Source organism: Cyrtonyx montezumae, unplaced genomic scaffold (genome assembly GCF_038088225.1).
Source record: "Cyrtonyx montezumae isolate F1298 unplaced genomic scaffold, pur_monq_1.0 scaffold_30, whole genome shotgun sequence".
NCBI classification, from domain to species: domain Eukaryota; kingdom Metazoa; phylum Chordata; class Aves; order Galliformes; family Odontophoridae; genus Cyrtonyx; species Cyrtonyx montezumae.
In genome coordinates, this window is record NW_027072035.1 from 10,230,329 (window position 1) to 10,254,918 (window position 24,590).

A 24,590-nucleotide genomic window follows, 5' to 3' on the forward strand; every position below is an offset into this window, starting at 1 on the left:
GCAGGAATATACCTCCTGGAAAAGCTCTGTTTTAATTCCAATTCCAAATATGAAGGAGCATGAAAACTTTCATTCTTTTTCCTATTCTTTGATTGGTCATCAGAATACCAGACATTTGTGCTAAATTTTTGCTCATTAAAAGACCAATTCATATCACACTTGTTAGCTGAGAAGAACAGTATCTTTGTTTTAGATGAACAAAGATGCTTATAAAGAAAGTTTTAAATTTAAAATTCCACCACCTTACATACAAGTCTATCAAATTTTACAAAGTAATATAAAACAGTCAGTTCTGATCTCTCACTATTTTGTCTTCTGTTACACAACACATTCCATGCATGCTGACTACAATGGCAAAATAGGAAAGAGATCTAGTTTGAGATTAGGTTACATTAGAGAAGGTGGAATCATTGCCTCATTTACTGTAATACTACGAAATGTGAACCTTTATGTGTACTGAAACAGCAACAGATTAATCTGACATAGAATTTTTTACATGCTGACTATTCTTCACCATCAGCTACTAGTTTGTTTCTACAGAAGTGTCTCTACTATTAAAATAAAATTGTTACTGTGTTTTACTAAATTCAAAACTGTTCTCTTCGGAGTAGCTGAAGCTGAATTTACAGGACAACACCATCTTTCTATAAAATAGGAAGTACTTTTGGGGAACAGCTTAAAATATATTTGACTCCAAGACTTCACATTGCAAAGATGCTGTAGCTACTTGCAGTTAATATGCTAGGAACAATCAGTGCTAAACCAGAGCCAATGAAATTGAATATCTTTTAAGTGGAAAATTAAAACCATTGTTTATTTATTCAAGTTTCTGAAAAACTTCTGCTGTTTGAACATGTGATTCTACAGGTTTTAGAATCAATGACTGCATTCTATAAATGACATCAGATTATAGTTAAATATATGGCGAACAAGAAAAATTTAGTTGAAGTGACAAAATGATACTGGGAAGTTCACAAGTGAAGTCAGAGAGTACAGCAAAGTACTCCCTGCTAGAGGGCAGGGCTGCCTTTCAGATGTTCTTCTCTAGGATACAGAAACTGGATGACAAGAACAGCATCAAGGCAAAATATGAAGTCTGGCACTGGGACAGAAAACTCTATATTTTAAAAAAAATATAAATTTTTTTTATATTCTGTATAAATTAGAAACATTAAATACATAAAATGTAGAAACAAGATAGAAATGATAGAAGATAGAAACAAATGTAGATATGATAGAAGATAGAAACAAATGATACAAGATAGAAACAAATGTAGAAAAAATGTTTCTACATAAAATGTAGAAACAAGAATCTCCGTAATCATGCATCTCTGAGTTGACACACAAACTTTTCCAAGAAAATGGATCATATTCTTTCAATTTTAAAGGTGACAAAAGTGAGTCCATCAAGACAATTTATTTCTCTCCCAGAAAGGCTAAGAGAGACAAAATTACTAAAAAAATACTTCAAATTTTGTTACAGTATTTCCAGCTCAGCTGCTCAGCTTTTAATGATCTTACCACTTGTCAGATGAAAAGTGGTTTCAGAATATCAGACCTTCTCAGTGTATAACCACTCCACGAACAAGGTTATTTATAAAATATCATTTTTTTTCTTGTTAAGCTGAGTAGTTAAAAAAAAGTATATACAAAAAAAGAATTGTTCTTCTAAATATCTGGAAGTAAGCAAAAAGCTCCTGTGGTAATATCAGATCATAAATCAGAATGTAGTTTGAATGAAAAGCCATCAGGACTTCATATCATATATGGCCACACACTATGAAGACATCAACCAAGCAACATACATATGCCCACCAGTTCTTAAGGTCTGCATTATTATGCCACTGCAATTCACCCCAGGAAAAGAAAAAAAGAAGGGCATTTTCCAATGTAACTAAAGCACACAAACAGTAAAGCTTCATGGTGCCTGCCATTACTGTCTAAATTTGAAGCTGGTTTAACTATAGAAGCCCACTTACTGGAGGAGGCACACTGCAAACTGGAAGGTGCTGCCCACTGAAAACCACTGAACACCCGGGGACCTGCTGTGTGCTGCAGGCTGGGATGTGCTGGCCTGTGCAAAGTGGTATTCCATGTGGAGCCATTGTTGTCACTGTGTATGAGACAGGAACTGTGCCCTGATGGATCTGTAGTGAAAGGAAAAGTGGTAGTGGTAAGAACTTACTGTAAACTGTACAGCATGCTGAGTAAATTGACAATCTTTTACCTACATATTGGAAAAAAAATGTACTCGCAATGAAGGTCTGAAAAAAGAGGCATGTCCCTGTAATTCCTGTTCTTTCAAATATTCTTCTCAAAGTAGAGGTTATTGATGAGTATGTTCAGGGCAGGGCAAAGAGGGCTCTTTCTGTTTAAAATGATAAAACTTTGAAGTTTGTTTGTTCTGTTTTTTTAAAAAATACTGAGTAAGAAATATCTGACGCTCTGGTAAAATAAAAAAGCCTTATTGTCAGGAAGCATGGATTCTCAAACAGGAATTATTCCAGGGAAGTTCATTCTTCCTTCTTCTTTCACTAAAAAGGAAACCATTCAAACAGCTCACTGGGAGATGAGAATAACTAAATTTAAGACTGCTGATTTACTGAACCGGTATCGTGTAGTCAGAAACAGAGGTCAAAACAGGAACACAGAATACTGGATGGATCTTAGAGGCTGTGCATCACCACAGACAGAGCCCCGTCTTACGAGAGAGGCTGAATTTGACCTGGTTCTAGTACTGATATAAAAGTTAGGCAAATAGTGTAATGCTGGTTGTTATTCAGAAATGCTCAAAATAAGAACGAAAAATAACCTCTTAAAATGGTTCTGTCTTGGAAGTATAAAATATCATCATGGAGGACCTCAGTGAGTCTGATCTTAGATGTTGCTTGGAAGGTACAGGCAGTCAGATGGAACAACTGCTTATCCAGGCTTTTCATGATGTAATCTTGCAACACAAAGCAAGAGCATGTTTTGATTTTTCAGATACCGCAGCAGTAAAGCTGTTCATCAGAACTTAAGGTTGTGAGATGACTAGCATGGTTGTTAGCTTCCACCCTTGCATTTGGCCTCTGTGCCTCTGCACAGATAATACAGTTCATCAGTTGTATGCAGCTGCATAGAATACAAGTAGGTTTTTAAGCAGAGTTGTTAAAAGTTGCATTCTATGTACATGCAGTTCAAGAAGAGCACATCCAGACAAGCAGTTCATGATTACGTAGCACCCAAAGCACATGTACTGCAGCCTGAAATTTTGAACAACAACAAAAGATGACAACCATGTCTTTTACAGGTCTTCAGTTATGAACTCTGTGCCAATTTCTGTCCCCTGCTCAGAAATTATTCGCTTTCTGGACCAACTGCAGACCTCTTTTTTTTTTTTTCCATGTGCTTTAAGGAAGAGCTGATTAGTTTGGATGGCTTATTTTGTTATGCAACAACACTATCATGATTTCTGCTGTTATGTAAGCAACCAACTACTGGCATTATGAAATCTACTTCTGAACAATATATTTTGATCATTTATAGATATCTATGCTAAGAAGAGATACTTCATGTGAAATAGAAATTCATCGTATCACATCCTAAAGACATTAAATTCATTTGAGAAGCAAAAGAACTGTATTTGAAAGGCCTGGGCCAGAGACCTACAGCGCTATGGAAATATGTGCACTGGAAAGTTGTTAACTTTCAATTGACATTACTAAGACTGGACATTTTTCCCCCTACTGCCTACTGTAGTGCTTCATACACCAAAAACAGCTCCCTCTGTGAAACAGAATTCAGAGTTACGTGACTTCCATTGCCAACTAATCTCGAAATGAGAAGCATTTGAACATTTGGGAAAAACAAAAAAGACATCTTTGACATCCTCCTGTTTGTACTCCAAACTTCTTACCTGATCATGAATGTCAACCATCACTGCATTCTGCTGTGGTGGGTGAACAGCTGGACGTAACATACGAGGAGATACATTTGGTGGGCGAAACGCTCGAGGCTCTTCTATTGCTTGCTGCTGTCCGTAAGAGAGATGGTGGTAGTTTTCATCTAGGCTAATGGAATTATGTTGAGACAGACGATCTCTCCTAGTTCTCTGACGTCGAACAGGAGGACTGGAAACACATTACAAAGATAAAGAGATTATATAAATGCCACAAGCCCTTCTTAGCAACTAAAACCAAATGAAAATAAAGTTTCAAGATAATTTTTTAAATTGTCCAGCAGATCGAAGCTTGGGGCAGCCCAAAACCTGAACACAGACTGGGTGATGAGCAGACTGAGAGCTGGCCTGCAGAGAATGATCTGGAGATACTGGTGGACAAAAATCTGACACGAGCCAGCAGTGTACAACTACAGCTCACAACAATTAATAGCTCAAAAGAAACATCGAAATATTTACTGTGTGACGTAGTAAGAAATACCAATGGCACTGAATACAGAGTCTAGCCTAAACACTCTTCTCTTGAGCTGAAATGAAGAGTCAAAAGTGCTTATCTGTCTATACAGTCTCTTTACCTCCTTCTGTTTCGTGCAGGTGTGTTGCATCGTTCCCCTGAGAAGTGGTGTTGGTTGGGTCGAGCCAAAGGAGGCTGCCTATTTGATGTCATATCCCATGGTCGCATTGGTGGCGACGAGGCTGGTGATGCCGTTGTATAGTCGAAGACTGAATGGGAAAGGCGCTGCCGCTTGGGGCTGGGACCGTCTTCACTCTATGCCAGTGAAAAACAAACTCCAAATGAGTGAATTATAACTGTTTCAGTATTACTTTGCAGCTAGCATTAGAAGGAGGCATTTGCTGCAGACTGCACTGAAACACCTTTAAGTTAATCAACTGCAAGTAGACATCTATTTATTACTCTAATACAAATTCGTGATAGGTCCCTAATTCCCAAAGAATAACCAAATTATACTTCAGAAACATGAATGTATCAAATATTCTAACACCTATCAAACCCAGATTTATTATCAGGAAAGAGAATAATGTGAGGAACATAAGGTACACCCTGCCCCTACATTTATGGGTTACAGAAGCATGAAACGTATGAGGACAGCCTTCACGCCTGTGCTCTGTGCTGCCTGCTTTTTTTTGTGAAGGCCAGGCTATCATGGTTTATCAGATATTTGATTTGACCTGCAGTCAATTTTAATTCTGCTGGCTTAGCACACAGGCGCTCATTTTTCTACTTATTAGTATAAAAATTGTCATTGGGAAGTACTGACACGTGATGTAAACAAACAAACAAAAAACCCTACAAATATCATCAACCTGCCTATGCCCTTCAACAAAATTCATCCAGCACTACATGACACCTAATTTTCAATGTTAGTGATGTAAAAGCCATTCATCTTCAAGTAACATTCTCCCAGCTGCTTCTGAACACAAGTAACTACTCATTTCCTCTAGGTAACCATGCTATTGACTCTATTTAAATAGAAACAGATGCCATTCTTGCCAAAAGATTGCATAGATGTCTCAGAATCCAGTACCAAAGGCATTAAAAATCCCTTCCCAAGCTCCAACCTACTCTTCTACCAGAATTACATTATTAACAAACTTAACAACCAAGAATGTTCCATTCCAGAACCTACTGTCTGAACTCATGAAAACTAAAAGCAACACAAGAACTGACATGCTGCATTCACCTTTGACCTCAAAAAACTTTGTATTTTTCCTTCTGTACCTGGAGCATACAAAGACAGTGGATATGTAAACTGCTCACTAGCTAGCCTTCATCACCACTTTATCTTACCACATCATACAGCTATTTTGAACTCTATGATAAATACTAGTTGACCTCTGTATTTAGCAATTGTATTTTCACTATAACTTGTTTCCTATTAGGAAAGAAATCAAAGACAAAATCAACTTTGGAACTATATGCAAGTACAATTTAAAAATTACATATTTTTCTCCTATGCTGAGGAAGAACAACCTGAAGGTGTCGGATTTAGAAACTGATTAAAAAAGCAAACAACCTCAATACAAAGATGACCTAATGTTTCATCTTAGTTGTTAGCATTTCATAGTGTAATAAACAGGATTGCTGAGTATTGCATCTATGAACTGTACTATCAGGATAGGTGCTACAGTCAGCTCAATTCTGACTGCATGCTGGAGAAGTGTGGGTGCAAAACAAGTGGCAAAGAGGAGCAAACTCTAGTTTTATTTGAAATGTTTTATTTCTGTTGCTTAGTAGAATTGACGTCAGTATATTTCCACTGAATTACAGTGAATTAATCCTCCTGACCAAGTCCTCCACCTAAAACTTAGCTCACAGACTTAGTCTGAGGATTTTCTGTATTTGCCTAGGATTTCTAGTCATCCTTCAGTCTAGATTCAGCACGACTGAATAACTCTGATGAGTCTGCCATTAACTTGAACATATCTGTACCACTTTTGTTCAGCGGCTGATCCTCTAAACAATCAATCCAACTGCACTAGTGGATTTCACATCATACACTACAATTTCAGTGCAGAAATTCTAGACAACAAAAATAAATTTTATGCTATAGAGATGAAACATCAACATGAAACTGAGTATAAAGAAATGAGGAACATAAAAACCATGTTTCAAACAATAAGTGAGTGAACATGAGCTGTGAGCTTCAGAGGGGAGGACGCTGTGAAACTAAAGTCAATTTCTAATGTGAAGATTAGAACAATATACAGAGAACACTGCAGAAGTTCTGGGGAAAATAAGCCATCACCTTAAATCCTGAGGTGGATTTTCTGCATTCACTTTTATATCTTAACGTTGCTCATGAGTAATGCTGAGAAGGGCAGAACCTAACAAGGAACCAATAGGACACAAGTGGCTACACTGACAATGGCTCTAAATTACAAGCAAGATGAGCTCTTCAGCAAGCTTTGGCAAACTTCAATTTAATCCAAAATTCTGTATTTTGCATGGATATGTTATTCACTTTCACATATTAAAATAAAAAAAGCAACCCATACATTAAAATATATCCAGAATTATTCTTGCAAATGCATTATTGTAAAATTGGAAAGTGTCCACGTTGCTTTATCATGAATCACAAAAGTCAATCAGAATCTATTATAATAAATTTATGTTGTTAGAAAATAATTAGACAACAGATAAATTTTAAAAGAATAGTTAACATGAAAGGCATTTTACAACAGCAGAAGGGCCTCTCAAAACAAGTGATACAGCAAGATTAAATCAGTTTAATAACTGATGCTTTGAAAAAGCATTAAAGCACACCTATATTAAGGGCACAAAACATGACCTGGCAGGTGTTCAATTAGAAAATGCAACAAATATCCTTATACTGATGTAAAATAGAGGGAAAAGATCTGCAAATCCATGTTAGGAAATAAAGGAAGATTTAAAGGTATCCGGATCCTTTAAACATAGGAACATACCCTATGTTTTACTTTTTTTTCAGCACAAAGCCCCCCACATGATCTACCTCTGGAAAAAAAAAATCTAATAGAAAGTAAAAGCTCATGAAAATCTCAGCATGATACTAAAAGATAAGAAAATGCTGCAACTATAGTCTAATAAATAAATAAATATAAAATAAAAATATAGGTATTCCAGGCAACTTCACAAATATCAAATCTTGGAACTACATAAATATCAGTGTGGGAGTTCTAAGTATATTATAAGACAAGAAATGTGGACTGCAGGAAATAAGCTAATGAGATGATTACAGCCAATAAAGTACAATTTGTCCCCAAAGATACAAAGCATCTTGAACTACATTTTTCATTTGTTTGAATGAGAGGAGGTATTCTTGGTCCTTAAACAGGAAAACAGGACAGGTTGTTTCTTTTACAGAGGTGTCTTAAAGATTCATAAGTCAATAAGTTTGAAGTGTATTTTATGTTTGAAATCAGAAGTTTGGTATAAATTTTTAGACTCTCCAAGTGATCAGTTTTAATTTGGACAATGTCTAGGAAAATATATTTGCGTACAGATTCTTTTCTAAGCAACTTCAGTTTTATGCTTTAACGTAACTGGAATTCAATACATTCAACTCAAGAATTCCACCTTTATTATATATTTAAAACAGATACCTGGGCAGCGAAATAAAAGACATTTTAATAAAAACAACTATCAAGGCAAAAAATAAAAAATATCCCACAATGCACACACAGGGAAGGAGAGGCACAACAGACTATCTGCCCACTCACTTCTCTGGATCCACAGTGGGACTGGGTAAGCTCTGGGGCCTGAGATTACAAACCACTGCCCCAGGGCTATGGACACAGGACCCTCAGGCCTGCAAGGCTGCAGCTGCTGGCCTTGCCTCCTCACCACAGCCTCACCAGCTGCCTGCATTCAGTCTGTGCAACACACACATGTCCACAAGATATGGGTGAGGTCATGCAGAGGGCTTGTTAAGAAAGGATGTAATGAGAAGACAGGACAGGCTGCAGTGCTCAAGCACAGGGCTCAGACAGACGAGCATTACCAACTAGCTACACAGATGAATGACTCCTTTGTGCCCTCCTCTGCCCACCCACTCTCTCCCCTTCCCAACACACCACCTCAAGAGCTGGCATAGCTCCACGGGCCCTCTAGCAGCCTGTTCCTTCGGTTGGCATCCCCATCAGTTGCAAAGTCCTTGTTTGCCTGCAGTTCCTTGACAGTCAGTATGGCTGACCAGGGCTGGCTTTGGACACTCTAATCCCTCTTTTTTAAGTCTGGCTGGCAGATTTGCATCTCTGAATACAATTTTGTTTGACACTTCTCCCTCTTCCTTATCATTCCACTTGATAATATACTTGATCATACAATCTCAGTCAGCATTCCCACATACTTTTCTCTGCCGCTGACTGACCAGATTTTGTTTGGTTATCATCTCCCTTACCATTTGTTGATCAGATTGTGCATTTTGGAGAGTTCCTTTTCATGGTTTCCCCCTTTTCTTAGCATTCCCTCTTGGCACTGAAATGCTTCTTGACGAGACACACAGGAGCACGCACACTCTCCTTCCACATAAAAACTTTTCCACCATGCAAAACTTTCATTAATTGCACACGGAGAAATCATAAGGATGGCAGACAATACAGCTGAAGAAGAATGAGATACAGACTTGTCACGGTGTTGTCCGTGACAGTGACCCAAGGGAAACCGAGAAGGGAGAGGGGAGAGAAAAAGAAACTGCGTCAGTGGCCGCGCGGCCGCCCGAGCAGAGCCGCGCTCCGGGGGGAGGGGGAAACAGCGGGAAGAGATGGGTCTACAAAAAGCAACGGCACGATCTGAGAAGGAACGGTAACTTTACTAAATCAAATAAAATTGAACAATTGAGAGAGAGAGAAAATTTCCAAATTCAAAAGCTGTGAGCTTACGCTAAGGAGGACCTGCAGGGGAAGCACACGTGCTGAACCTCCACGCAGCCCAGAGGAACGCGCCCAGACCGAGCGCCGCCTGCATCCGGTGCGGAGCTCCGCCCCTCTGCTGCTCCCACAGCATTAACTCCTTCACTGCTGCGTGATGCTCTGATGTGGAATACCGGCATCAACACCACAAAACCACAACATTCCACCCCTTATTCCACATCATCACATCATGCTTAACACACATCTATACATAACGAAAACAGTAATAAGTTACATAGAAACATATATATATATATACATACATATACATGTAATTACAGACTGCATTCCCCCAATATCAAATTCCCTTGTGGGACACACTGGACGTCCCCATTTTTATCCATTACCCACCAGGTGCACCCAGGTCCCTGCGCAAAAATGGTTCCACGGAGGGGTTTGCCCTTTCCAGAGGCTGGAAGGACCCACACCGCTTTTCCCAGCATGCTCCTCACATGTACCACAGGGACCTTATCTCCCTCTATGGTCTGTAGGGAGCTGAACTGTGTAGGACCCTCTCGGTTGACTGATCCCCTAGTGTTGACCAGCCAGGTGGCTTCTGCCAGATGCTTCTCCCAGTGCTTGAATGTCCCGCCACCCATTGCTCTCAACGTGGTTTTTAACAACCCGTTGTAGCGCTCGATCTTACCAGCAGCTGGTGCATGGTAGGGGATATGGTAGATCCATTCAATGCTGTGTTCTTTGGCCCAGATACCCACAAGAGAATTTTTGAAATGAGTCCCATTATTGGACTCAATTCTCTCTGGAGTGCCATGTCACCAGAGGATTTGTTTCTCGAGCCCTATGATGGTGTTTCGGGTGGTAGCATGGGGTACTGCATATGTCTGAAGCCACCCAGTGGTTGCCTCCACCAGGGTGAGCACGTAACACTTACCATCGCGAGTTTGTGGCAAGGTGATATAATCAACCTGCCACGCCTACCCATATTTATACTTTTCCCATCGCCCTTCCTGCCAGAGGGGTTTCATCCTCTTGGCCTGTTTAATTATGGCACATGTGTCACAGTCATGGATAACCTGTGCAACGGCATCCATAGTTAAGTCCACCCCTCGGTCTCTAGCCCACTTATAGGTCGCATCCCTTCCATGATGGCCTGAGGTCTCATGGGCCCACCGAGCTAAGAATAGCTCTCCTTTGTTCTGCCAGTCCAAGTCTATCTGACACACCTCAATTTTGGCATCTCGATCTACTTGATGGTTATTTTTCTGCTCTTCAGTAGCTCGATTCTTGGGCACATGAGCATCTACATGACGCACCTTTACACCCAACTTTTCTGTTCGGGCAGCAATGTCTTTCCACAGTTCAGCAGCCCAAATAGGTTTACCCTTCCGTTGCCAGTTGTCCTGTTCCCACTGCTGCAACCACCCCCATAAAGCATTTGCCACCATCCAAGAGTCAGTATAAAGATATAGCATGGGCCACCTCTCCCATTCAGCCACATCTAAGGCCAGCTGGACAGCCTTTACCTCCGCAAACTGGCTTGACTCTCCTTCTCCTTCGGTGGCCTCTGCAACTTGTCGTGTGGGGCTCCACACAGCAGCCTTCCACTTGCAATGCTTCCCAAAGATACGACACGATCCATCAGTGAAGAAGGCATACGTCTTTTCATTTTCTGGTAGTTCATTATGGTGGGGCCTCTTTAGCACGTGGTATCTCCTCTGATGGGAATGTTCCAAATTTCTTGCCTTCAGGCCAGTCCATGATCACTTCTAGGATTCCTGGACGGTTGAGGTTCCCCATCCGAGCTCGCTGTGTAATCAGTGCAATCCACTTACTCCAGGTGGCATCGGTAGCATGATGGGTGGGGGGAACCTTTCCTTTGAACATCCAGTTCAGCACTGGCAGTTGAGGTGCCAGGAGGAGCTGTGCCTCAGTACCAATTACCTCAGAGGGAGCCCGAACCCCGTCGTATGCTGCCAAAATCTCCTTCTCAGTTGGAGTGTAGCACTCCTCCAAACCCCTGTATGCTCTGCTCCAAAATCCAAGGGGTCGGCCTCGGGTCTCCCCAGAGGCTCTTTGCCACAGACTCCAAGTGGGACCTTTCTCTCCAGCAGCAGTGTAGAGGATGTTTTTTACGTCCTGTCCCATCTGTACTGGCCCCAGGGCCACAGCACAGGCTATCTCCTGCTTAACTTGCTCAAAGGCCTGCTGCTGTTCAGGACCCCATGCAAAATTATTCTTTTTCCGAGTCACTTGATAGAGGGGGCTTACTATGAGGCTGTAGTTTGGGATGTGCATCCTCCAAAAACCTACTACACCCAGAAAAGACTGTGTCTCTTTCTTGCTAGTGGGTGATGACATACTGGTGATTTTGTCAGTCACATCTCCTGGGATGTGACGACATCCATCTTCCCATTTTACTCCTAGGAATTGGATTTCTTGGGCAGGTCCCTTCACTTTGTCCCATTTAATAGCAAAGCCAGCTCGCAGGAGAATTTGGATTATTCACTCTCCTTTTTTAAAAACTTCCTCTGCTGTATCACCCCACACAACAATGTCATCAATGTACTGGAGGTGCTCAGGTGCCCCACCCTGTTCCAGTGTGGTTTGAATCGGCCCATGGCAGATGGTTGGGCTGTGCTTCCACCCCTGGGGCAAACGGTTCCAGGTGTACTGAATGCCCCTCCAGGTGAAAGCAAACTGCGGCCTGCACTCTGTGGCCAAAGGAATAGAGAAGAATGCATTGGCAATGTCAGTGGTGGCATACCACTTGGCTGCTTTTGACTCCAGTTCGTACTGCAGCTCCAACATATCTGGCACAGCAGCACTCAGTGGGGGTGTGACTTCATTCAGGCCACGGTAATCTACCGTCAGCCTCCATTCTCCACTGGCTTTACGCACCGGCCATATGGGGCTGTTAAAAGGTGAGTGGGTTTTGCTGATCACTCCCTGGCTCTCTAGCTGACAAATGAAGTTATGAATGGGGAGCAAGGAATCCCTGTTGGTGCAGTATTGCCGTCTGTGGACTGTTTTTGTAGCGATAGGTACCTGCTGCTCTTTCACTTTCAGTACCCCCACAACAGACGGATGTTCTGACAGGCCAGGTAAAATAGACAGCTGCTGAATGTTGTCTGCATCTACAGCAGCTATTCCAAAAGCCCATCGGTACCCCTTGGGATCCTTGAAATGTCCCCTTCTGAGATAGTCAATACCGAGTATGCATGGAGCCCCCTGTCCAGTCACTATGGGATGCTTCTGCCAGGTTTTACCGGTGAGGTTTATTTCTGCCTCCAACACAGACAGTTCCTGAGAACCCCCAGTCACTCCAGAAATATGAATCAATTCTGTCCCTCCATAACTCGAGGGCATTAGAGTGCACTGTGCACCAGTGTCCACCAGTGCCTTATATCTTTGTGGCTCTAATGTGCCAGGCCATCTAATCCACACAGTCCAATACACTCTGTTATCCCTTTCCCTCCCCTGGCTGAGGGCAGGGCCCCTCTATTGGTTACCTGCAGTGACGGGAGCAATTTCGTTGGTGGCTGATCTCTGCTGTAGTTCTCTCACCCGTGCTCGCAGTGCAGGAGTGGGTTTTTTATGCCACTTCCTCATGTCCTCTCCATTTTCTCGTAAGAAGCTCCACATGGCCACACGTGACATGATGTTACTGCTGTCATTTGCTCAAGCAGAGAGGTGGTTGCCTTTGGTGGCCGAGACTTTCATCAGTTTCATCAATTGCTTCACCAGATTCTTTGGGTCATGCTCATCTTCATCAGGTGTTTCCAATACTGACACAGGTTCATCCCTATTCATCAGTAATGACAGTTCCTCCAGTATAGTTTTCTGTGTCTTCTTTATCTCACCTACTTCTTCTGCTACTGCTGACACAGCTGCAATGGAAGCACGTGATGGTGGAAACTGTTGTTCAGGTTTTGGAGTGTAATAATTCATAAACTGGGAGTCTTCTGTCTTGACCCTCGAATCTATGGAACATTGCTACCAGTGTACTTGCGTACCTCTCTGGTGCTGTTTTTGAGAGCTTACGATATACATCAGGTGTACACCTTACTCTATCAGGATCATGGTCTGGCGCGGATTGTTAGGGGCGAAATTGGGATCATACAGCATCTCTACTATGGCTGTTTCTCTCAAAAATTGGATGCCTTTCTCCACGGTGTTCCATCTTTCCACCTTAGGCTCCAGATCATCTTTGTAAGGGTATCTATCCTTTACAGCCACTAGTACTCGTTCCCAGAGGGTAGCGACTCCATTCAGACATCTGCCAATTCCTCTGTCGATAGCTGGGTCTCGGGCAATGCTTCCCAGTTGGCGGGCTTCGCTACCATCTACGGACACGCTGCTGGCACCGCTGTCCCAACACCGCAGCAACCAGGTGACGATAGATTCACCCGAGCACTGTACAAACTCCTTTCTTGAACCTTGTATTTCAGTCATCTTTAGGGGCTGACGAGTAGTGGTAACAGTGACTTCATCATCATCGCTGTCTTCTCCATGTCTCTCACTTTTCTTAGTGGCCTTTCTAGGTGGTGGTGGTGGTGCTGAGGAGGGCCCCTCGCCTGGATCTTCCTTTTCTTTCTCTGCTTCTTCTTTCCGTTCTAGGCGCAAGGACAGCCGTGTCCATTTCTGGCCTACCACAGGGGCAACCGACACCGATACCGGTGCTTAATGTGATTGGTCAGGTCTAACTTCGAGGTTTTCATTTTTGCTTTGGACCTTGGTTTGGAAACCATTTCTCTCCAGAATATCAATTATAGCTCGATAAGCACAAGCCAAACCCCAAACAATCCGTTCCTTCTCAGACTGTCCTGAGTCACATGGCTCCTTACCTAAACACTCACGGAATTTCTCAGGATCCCACAGGTGCTCAAGATCAAAATTGCATAACACTGGGGGTCCCAGGGGGAAACAGTGGGAAGAGATAGGTCTACAAGAAACAGCGGCACAACCTGAGAAGGAACGGTAACTTTACTAAATCAAATAAAATTGAACAATTGAGAGAGAGAGAAAATTTCCAAATTCAAAAGCTGTGAGCTTACGCTAAGGAGGACCTGCAGGGGAAGCACACGTGCTGAAGCTCCATGGCAGCCCAGAGGAGCGAGCCCAGGCAGAGCGCAGCCTGGCATCCAGTGCGGAGCTCCGCCCCTCTGCTGCTCCCACAGCATTAACTCCTTCATTGCTGCGTGATGCTCTGATGTGGAATACCAGCATCAACACCACAAAACCACAACAAGACTATTCACGAAAACTGGACAAACCAACACCTCCCCATCCTTTGCCTAAAACAAGAATATTTTAAATTAAAAGTGTGCGTGAAAAAAAAATAACAGGAGAAAACAGTGATCATATTAACATTTAAGGCAACAAATGAAAAGCTCTTGGGCCTTACACATAAAGAATGAGATTACTCTAAATATTCAAAATTCTTGATCTATATATATTTAGAACAGATGGACTAAAAAGAAGCAAGTATATGCAATAAACTTGAGAATAATGTTCTAAGAATAGCCAAAGTAGGGATTATGAACAGATCAGATTATTTCCAAGCCTAATTGCTGTTCTTTTTCCAAGACAAAGTGAAAAAAAAGATTATCCAGTCAGACTCAGGGTCTCATCACAAAAGATATGCCTACATATAGATTTGCCAGCAGAATCATACTGACATGACACACAGCTTTTACAGGCAAAAGCTCTACAGAGAAATTTCAGTTGACAGAACAAATAAATATCATCAATAAGAGCCTGTTGCCGGTGTAACTGAGTTTGCCCAATGAATTTCACTGGCCTGGTTACCAGAGCTCTGTTTTGTTGGTTTGTTTTTTTATTATTTTAATTTTATTTATGTGCTGACAATCGTGTGCTAGAACAGCTAGTGTTAAGCAGGATGTGGAACTCTTGCTTTAACCCACACCTTTCATATCAACATCTTACTTGTTCTGATGAAAAATAAAATATCTGGATCAGACAACGTGACTCCAAAAGGAGGAACTAAAAAAATTATGTTCGCTGACTGGGAATGTAACCTGGCAGAACATAGCCGTGAAGTGGATGTAAAGTGGGCATGTAGTGAGAAAATAAACATTTGAATAGTGATGTCCACACTTTGCATCCTCCAAACACCAAATTAAAGCCCTAGATTCCAAACATTAAAGACAACTGTTCCATACAATGCATCACAAGAAACCTTCTAAGTCTTCATTAGGCTCCAGAGACAAGTTTCATTACCAGTAATTATTCTAGAAGTCTTTTTTTTTCTAGCTCACATTCAGTTTTAGATTTCTGACCTCCAGACATCTTGAACACATAGCTAGCAGAGAAGAAACAACCTCCTGTGTAAGAAATGTTACAGTAATGTGACTGGCTGAAGGAAGCCCAGTTAGGCAGCACTTATGGTTCAGAATTCTTAAGAGAGAGCACCCATTATCCTGTGTCCAGTTCTGAGCTCCTCAGAACAAAACAGAGAGAGAGAGGCACTGAGAGTCCAGTGAAATGTCACTAGGATGATGAAGGGACTGAAGCATCCCTCCTACAAGGAAAGGCTGAGAGACTTAGGTCTGTTCAGCCTGGAGAGAAGAAGGGGCCTCTCATCAACTTGTACAAATCTATGAAAGTAGAACGCAAAGATGATGGAGTCAGGGTCTTTTCAGTGGAGCCCAGTGCCAGGACAAAAAGCAACGGACATAACCAGGCACTCAGAAATTTCCCTCTGAACACCTGGAAACGCTTCTTTGCTGTGCAGGTGACACTGTACTGGGACAGGCTGCCCAGAGAGGCTGCAGAGTCCCTTCCTTGGAGGTTTTCGAGCTACCTGGTTGTGGTCCTGAGCAACTTGCTCTGGGTAGCTCTGAAGAGGTTGGCTCAGACAGACTCCAGAGACACCTTCCAACCTCACTCCTGTGATTCTGAGGCAGCACAAAGTAAAGCGGTAAATGATCTTCACTGAAGATCACTGAAGCTGTACACTAGGCTTTCAATAGCATTCTCTTGCCAAAGCAGGAAAAGCAAATCAGATAATACTTCAGGGGAGAGGTCCAAAAGTTACTCTACAGAGGTATCCTTGTGAGCACATATATTGTTGTCACTTGGCACATCTCAGACTTTTTAAAATGGTCCATAACTTGGCTCTGCTCTTCAGAAAGGACTGTCAAAAAAATAATATAGTTCTGTAAACAGAACTTGAGATGAAAGCTCTAGTAGTGACCAAGAAACACTAAGCATAACAGCAGCCATTCCAATGATTACAGCAAAACGCAGAGGAAAAATATAAAAAGCTCAGAAGAAAACTCCTTTTTGCCTCCTTTCTCTGTGTTCAGGCAAGAAATATTATGTACTTCAAATCCTAGAGACAAAATCTGAGTTCTTAGCAGGACTGAAAGGAAATAACTTGAGTAAGGAAGAACACCACACTTTTTCTTCATTACTCTAGAAAGATGACCATTTCCTAAAGCACTGATGAAGACTGCCAGGTAGAGCATTTGCTCAGCAGCTGCACACTATGAATGCTCTCACCTCTGATCAAACAATGACTTACCCATATCAAAACACAAATTAAAGAACTGGCTAGCTTTATCAAAGATGAACACAGCTGAGCTGACAGACACAGTAGGAAGCTGTGAAGGGAGGATACAGCTGAGTTTGTGCTATCATCAAGTTTGCCTAGGCCAGAGATGCCAGATTTAAAACAAAACACAGATTTGTCACAGCACCTACGTGAAGTAGTTTTGTTCTTGTGGGGTTTTCTGTTGTTTTTGTTTGTTTGTTTGTTTAAGTTATGAAATTGTTGTGATAAATCCAAAAGACAATGCTACTGTAAATGAACCAGGAGGTAAAAAGCTCTTAGGACAGAAACTCTGAAAAGCCTCATATTTCCCTGAAAAGGGATAGAAATTATCACCAGTCTTTTCATAGATGGAAAGTCTACAGAAGAACCCTGGTGAGGCAGTTCTGTGCTACGTAACTATTTTTCTATCAAGTGAGGAACAGTTCCTAAAGCAATCCAGGCAAACTGGTTGGACAGCAATCAGCAAAAAGCTTAATTAAAGTGCAATAGAGATTCCCTTCTCTCCAAGTGTTTTTAAATAGCTGCTGTTAGCATTTTACTGCTGTTGATGAAAAAATCTTTGCTTTAGACATTTTGACAAATGGAAATCAGTAGAGGGCACCAAAAAACAAAGGAAGTTTTCTTGATCTTTTGCAAGAGCTCAGTAAAAGAGGACCAACTCCAAATCAAGAGCCTGTACCTTACCAGATGTTTCAAGTATCAGTTCAACAGTAAATACTATTCTCCAACCTGAAACGGGAAGAAATAAAGTTGGTACTCCATCTGTATTCTTACTCTTACATTTCAGATTCCTCATGAGGAAGAGGAAGTGCTCCTCAGAAAGATTAAATGACAAAACTTTTAGGAATCTAAGACTTACTCCATACCAATTCCCATCCAGTTCAGTAGGAGTTTAGATCACATTGTTATGAAGTACAAACAAATAAGATTGGTTTGAAAAGGAATAAGACTAAAGTTCACGTTTCAACTTGCTTTTTAGTAGTTAGTCCTGAAGAACTGCAGGTCTTCCTGGTCTGCAGAAGTTGTACCACTCTTATTTGAGTACAGAAATAATCTAATTCTTAAGACTTACTGAAGAGCAGAACAAGTAACTTGACTTTAGAAATAGTATCACTTTAAATTATATTATCTCCTATATTCAGAGTAAACCATATTAGAAAAATGTATTTAGCCATGCTTATGCTAAGATACAAACAAGAAAATCTTGAGATCTTGATCCCTAACTTGCAAACCCCTTTAATTTATACTGCTCTTAGCATGCACTGCTTGCTGGTAATGAGCTCAGGGAAAAGTTTCACATTTAATACTATGTACACATATTTTATTTTCTGTGGATTTGGTGACTGAGGAAGATAACATTACAAACTTCTCCTGTTCCTTATAGCACCTCATCTACTCTGCTGTCTTGCACTCAATCCTCTAACTGTGCACCCTGTCCTCTCTAACTGCTTGGCCAAGTGGAGCTTTGTCCTCTTTTTCAGTACCACAAGTCTCTAATGCAACAGCGGCAATACCTTGCTAAAGAGAAAAAAAAGGTGTATATGTTTCAACCAACAATGAGTCTGCTGAGCCAGCAAAAAGCAAAATCCCCGAGACATGAGTAAACGTCGTGTATTTAGCAAAGGGCACCAGAGCTGGGTTTTTTTTTGTTTGTTTTATAGCAGATGGGCAGTATGAACAAGCATGTGAACAGCACTGTGGAGTCGGGCAGTAACGCCAGAACAAGGTAGGCTCTCAGTGACCACGTCTGTCTTAACTACCTTACCAGAGAGTCAAACAACGTATCAAGAAGCGTGCCTGCTCCCAATGCCACCTTCACGTGGCTTCATATCAGTAAGCATCTACATAAGTAATGACTATGCCACTTCGTATAATCACAGAAAACATCCGAACGCAGTAGTTTTAAAACACACTTCTTACACCTGGGAAACAGGAACCGGTATGCACTGCAAATCCCAACGGCAGAGCCCCAAGCCGCATACCCGCGAGCAGCACACGGCCTGGACAGGCGCTCCTTCTCGGCTCGTGGCGGCCCAGAGGCCCGCAGACACATCGCCCCGACCCGGCCGCAGCCAACCGACGAACTGGCACGGCCCCGCCCCCACCCGCCGGTACCTGCGGCCGCGGGGCCCCGCGGGGCCACGCCCCCGCCTCCTCGGCGCGCCCCGCGGTGCCCGGCGAGGCTCGGCCGCCGCCTCCTGTCGTGTCGGCTGCGGATCCCGCCGCCGTCCGGCCCGGGCCTGCGCCGCCTGCCCGCACGGTCGCTTCCGGGAGTGGCGGCCCGGCGCCCCCCGCCCATTACAGGGCGAGCCCCGACTGCGCTCCGCGACCCTCCAGCACCAGGCCCGCCGCCACCGCCGCCCCCAGCAGCCCGCCGCCGCCCGCCATCTTCCGCCCCTGCAGGCCCTGGCGGCGCCCTGGGGCGCCGGTGACATCACGCTCCGGCGGGGGCGGGCCGAGACGACTCAGCCCCGCCTCGCGCCCGGCAGCGCGCGACGCCCTTTGTTTGCACCTGGCAGCGGCTGGCGGGCCGGCCCTAGCGCGTCACTGCTGCGGCCGGAAGTAGGCGGTGAGCGGCCGGCGGAAGGAGGGAGAGGGGCCTACAGCCCTGGCGCGCATGCGCAGCGGGTCGCCGGCCTGGACCAGCCTGTCTCTTTCCGCCCCTGTTGCGGCTGCTTCCGGCCCTCGGCCACGGGGGGGTCTCTGCCTCCAGGGTAGCTGGAATGCTATGAAACTAGGCTAGTGCGATTTCAGAAGACAAGGGGAAGGGCCTCTTAGGAAGGCGCTGACATAGAATCATAGAATCACAGGGGTTGGAAGGGACCTCAAGAGATCATCGAGTCCAACCCCCCTGCCAAAGCAGGTTCTCTACACCAGGTCTCACAGGTAGGCGTCCAGGCGGGTCTTGAATATCTCCAGAGAAGGAGACTCCACAACCCCCTGGGCAGCCTGTGACCTCCGTCACCCCACTGTAAAGAAGTTCTTGCACACATTCGTGCGGAACCTCCTGTGCTGCAGTTTCTGTCCGTTCCCTCTTGTCCTGTCTCCACACACTGCTGAAAAGAGTTTGGCCTCACCACTTTGTCCCCCACACCTCAGATATTTATAAACCTGGATCAGGTCCCCTCTCAGTCTTCTTTTCTCAAGGCTAAAGAGACCCAGTTCACTTAGCCTTTCTTCATAGGGGAGAACCTCCAGGCCCTTCACCATCTTTGTGGCCTTCAGCTGGACTCTTTCCAAGGGATCCCTGTCTTTTTTATACTGGAGAGCCCAGAACAGGACACAGTACTCCAGATGAGGCCTCACCAGGGCAGAGTAGAGGGGGAGGATCACCTCCCTTGACCTGCTGGCCACACTCTTTTTAAGGCATCCCAGAATGCCATTGGCACCCCTGGCCATGAGGGCACACTGCTGGCTCATGGTCAACCTGTCAACCACCAGCACACCCAGGTCCCTCTCTACAGAGCTCCTCTCCAGCTCATCCCCCAGCCTGTACTGGTGCATGCAATTATTCCTCCCTAGGTGCAAGACTCTACACTTGCTTTTGTTACATTTCATCCGGTTTCTGACTGCCCAGCTCTCCAGCCTGTCCAGGTCTTGCTGAATGGCAGCACAGCCTTCAGGCGTGTCAGCCTATCCTCCCAACTTCATATCATCAGCAAACTTGCTGAGGGTGGCCACTATCCCCTCATCAAGGTCACTGATGAAGATGTTGAACAGGACTGGACCCAGCACGGACCCCTGGGGGACACGCTGGTTACAGGCCTCCAACTCTGCACTCTGCCAGTCAGCCAGCTCTCAACCCACTTCACTGTCCACTCATCTATCCCACACATCCTTAGCTTTGTTATAAGGATGCTGTGGGAGACAGTATCAAATGCCTTGCTGAAATCAAGGTATCCACCACCCTCCCCCTATCCACCCAGCCAGTGACAACATCATAGAAGGCCACCACGTTGGTCAAGCATGACCTCCCCTTGGTAAACCCATGCTGGCTACTCCTGATACCCTCCTTTTCTTCCAATTATCTGGAGATGGCATCCAGAACAAACTGTTCCATCACCTTTCCAGGGACAGAGGTGAGGCTGACTGGCCTATAATTTCCAGGATCCTCCTTCTTGCCCTTTTTGAAGACCAGAGTGACATTGGCTATCCTCCAGTCATCAGGCACATCCCCCATTCTCCAAGACCTCTCAAAGATGATGGAGAGTGGTTCAGCAATCACCTCTGCCAGCTCCCTCAGCACCCATGGACACACCCGATCGGGTCCCATGAAGATTTACGAACATTAGCATTGCCTAGGTGCTCACAGACCACCTCTTCCCTGACTGAAGGAAAGTCTCCCATTCCCCAGACTCTCACTAACCTCCAGGGTCTGGGATTCCTGAGGGAGAGCTTTTTCACTGAAGACAGAAGCAAAGAAGGCATTCGGTATCTCTTCCTTCTCAGCATCCCCCGTTACCAGAACACCCCCCTCACCTAGTAGGGGGCCCACATTCTCCCCAATCTTCCTTTTATTGTTAACATACTTAAAAAAGCCTTTTTTATTATCCTTTATCACTTTTGCCACGTTCATTCTGGATGTGCTTTAACCTTTCTTGTTGCATCCCTGCAGTCCCTGACAACCTTTCTATATTCTTCCCAAGTGGTCGGACCCTTGCATGCAGATCTAATTCTGATTTCTAAAGAGGATCACTTAGAACTTGACTATTACATGCCCCTTTCCAGGCACCTCAGGGCAAAAAGTCAGCTTAGTATCAAGTAAGCTGCCTTGCAAAGAGCAGGAAAACACAGCCTTGCTGTGTTTCCAGCAACCTCTCAAACTCATACATTCAGAGCAGCTGCAGTAAGGCATCCTACCTTCCCTCACAATTAGCAGAAACAATGCTTTATTAACCCAGAGCATCACAGGGCTGCAATGTTCAGAACACCAAGGGAATGCAAGCAAAAAGAAAAATACCATACATTCACTTCCTAAAAGATCATCCTTGAATGAAGTGTATTTTTAACGTGACAGAATTCAAAGTAAATCTTAAAAATGAGCACTATGCTTGCATAGGAAAGTCTTTATGCAGTAAAAACAATACATAATAAACAAACAAACAAATAAATAAATAAATAAACAAGGATCTTTTGAAAGAAATTTATGTATGCCTCACCTTGTCACCATCACTGTTGCAAATGTGTTCCTGATGGATTGACTGGCACTGAAAGGAAGTAGCAATGCTACCTGCAAAAGAAGATGGGTAAAAAACTTGTTAAAATGATAACCCAATTGCTGTGAAAAGACAAATCTACCAGCCAGAATTTTTGTTTCCTCTCCATGCAGAAGAGAGCTTTAGTTGCCAAACAGCTAAGTCTGACAAGTCATGCATTTAATTCTGATGCTGGAATAAGAATCGGAGATGAATTTTGTACAATGTGCCAGCAATAACTTCACTGAGATTTTTTCCAAACATTTAAATGGAACAAAATTTGAGCTAGTTCATCAATCCAAAGCAAACATATGCAGTAAAATACCATATGCACACAAACAGAGAAAATCTACACAGCTCCATGTACAAGTGTGATAGTCCTGCCCCATATCCATTACTAAAGAAAACGTTCAGCACCCTGGTTAGCCACAAAACGGCAGTTTCTCTCTGATGGTCTACTTGAAAAATCAAACATTGAAGCAGAAAAGTGTTGCTATCATGTGCATAGAGAATTTTCCACCTGCTTAAGGTTTTTCATCAGTTCCATTATGCCACATTCTCTACATGGTACAGCTTCAGCAATGACTCATCCCGGTTCTGAGACTCAATCCAAGCAGAGAAACAACATGAAGCTTGATAGTATTCCCAAGCATGTGCTTTTCCCTGCTCAGAAAGCAGAGGAGTTGAGTAACCACTACTGTTGATTTTGTACTTCCTCTTACTAAAAATACTGGGTGAAACAAAAATAAAAATAAAATGTACAGAGGAAAAACAAAACAAAACCCTCCAAAAAACACCACCAATAAATAAATAAATAAATAAAAACACAAAACCAACAATCAAACATCATCAACAACAAAAACCAAAAGCCCAGCCTTATTGTAAAGGTACAGTATTCTCTTGATGTTCCTCACAGAATATACATGTAGAATTTTTCTCCATGGGTTTCTTGGGGGCTTTCTGTTAATAGTTTTGAAATGTTAATAATCCTGTTCTGTAAGATAGACAAGGAACCCCATGCATAATTTTTTTCATAAATCTTTGCAGCTTATGGGATGGACAGCACTGATCAAAGAAGATGCTTATTTATGGAAGCAGGCAGACTGCCACTAGGCAGAAATCATGGCTGGTAAGAGCCATGATCTTACTGCCTCTCAAGCCTCTAAAATCATTCTGGAACTGGGGAGGGAACAGAATCCTACACTGCTTACTTTTGTCACTGCCTCAGCATTAAAACTGCATTATTTTTGCTTTTTTTCCCCATGACTTGTAAAATAGGATATATAAATGGGAAAAAGAGGAAAGAAGCCATTGCAGATGTGCTTGAGGAAGTGCTGCACAGGCAGCACCCTTTCAGCCAGCAAGAGCACACTGGGTCCTATGCAGCACGTAGCCTCTGGATGTTACTCATCATGACCTCAAGCCAATTCACATCGTTTTAGGCTTGAATCACCCCACTTGCAGACTAGTCAGCTTTACCACAGCTACTGGGAAACAATTTGTGTCATGGCTACATGTAAATAATGTCCTACAGGCTCCAAGTTTCTTAAAACAGCAAATGGTGTCCAGGTTTTCTATCAAAATTTTATTAGGTTGCACATGCTAGCTGAGTAAAGACAATGAGACATCTCAGAAGCTTTTTCATTCACTTAAATGCTATTTTACTAAAGCAAAAAGTCTCCAATCAAATCAAATGTAATCCACAAGAAAACTCAAATGTATCTTGACTTTATTAAAAAGAGTAATGCACTTGACTTTTTTTTTCCCTGAAAAACACTGTACAGCATATGATGCATGTATGATTACCTTATTTCCATATCTGCATTTCTTTAAAACCAGACATTTGTTAACAGCTTCTAAGTCATAGTGATATCTTATGGAAGTTGAGTGTTCACATATTACAATTCATAAGCTACACAAATTTCTTAAAAGAGGCACTCTCAGAAGATCCCAAAGGCTACCTGGCCTTCATCTCTGTTTAGTTCTCTAGTTCAGAAGGCAGAACACTTGGTCTCATTTTCACAGCAGAACATGTAGACTTACACTTTTATACTGAGTGCCTACCTACAGCTTCCTTCCACCATCACAAATTAACACATAGAAGCTTCAATTGATAAATACTTTGCTGTGGTTTTGTAGAATCTTGTTGTCTCTGAAGTTAGCTTGTACTTTTAACTACTAAAGCTGCAAATGGACAGGGTTCCTGTAAGCACGTTGTTTGGTTATTTCCTCTGTCTCAACACTGTTTCATGTTGTGGGAACTGTATATTCTCAGTAGGATGAGACTCTCCTGTTTGAGTTTCCCTGGCATTTCCAGGACAGAGTAATGCTTCAAAAGAGGAGAATTCATTCATTAATTCCACAGCTATGCTCCCAAGGAAAAAACAAAACAAAACAAAAAAAGGAAAAGAAAACAAAAACAACAACAGCAACAACAAAAAAAACAGAACTCTTCATGAACATACACATCCTTCTGGGAAAAAAAGTTTCAATTTAAATTACTAAT

At 43.0% G+C, this 24,590-nt stretch overlaps 1 protein-coding gene across 2 annotated transcripts in view; it reads right to left on the reverse strand.

Moving 5' to 3' along the window:
• The window catches only part of RNF38 (ring finger protein 38), a 47,417-nt gene that overhangs the window by 17,004 nt on the left and 5,823 nt on the right, over positions 1-24,590 (reverse strand). The window contains exons 2-5 of one of the 2 annotated variants that reach the window (XM_065744271.1): positions 22,049-22,119; positions 4,516-4,709; positions 3,899-4,112; positions 1,980-2,147 (exon numbers count right to left, since the gene is read on the reverse strand). In XM_065744271.1, the coding sequence (XP_065600343.1) occupies positions 1,980-2,147; positions 3,899-4,112; positions 4,516-4,709; positions 22,049-22,119 (647 nt within the window). Of the gene's footprint in view, positions 1-1,979; positions 2,148-3,898; positions 4,113-4,515; positions 4,710-19,004; positions 19,188-22,048; positions 22,120-24,590 lie in introns of those variants that run through there. The other variant, XM_065744270.1, reaches the window with a different exon arrangement.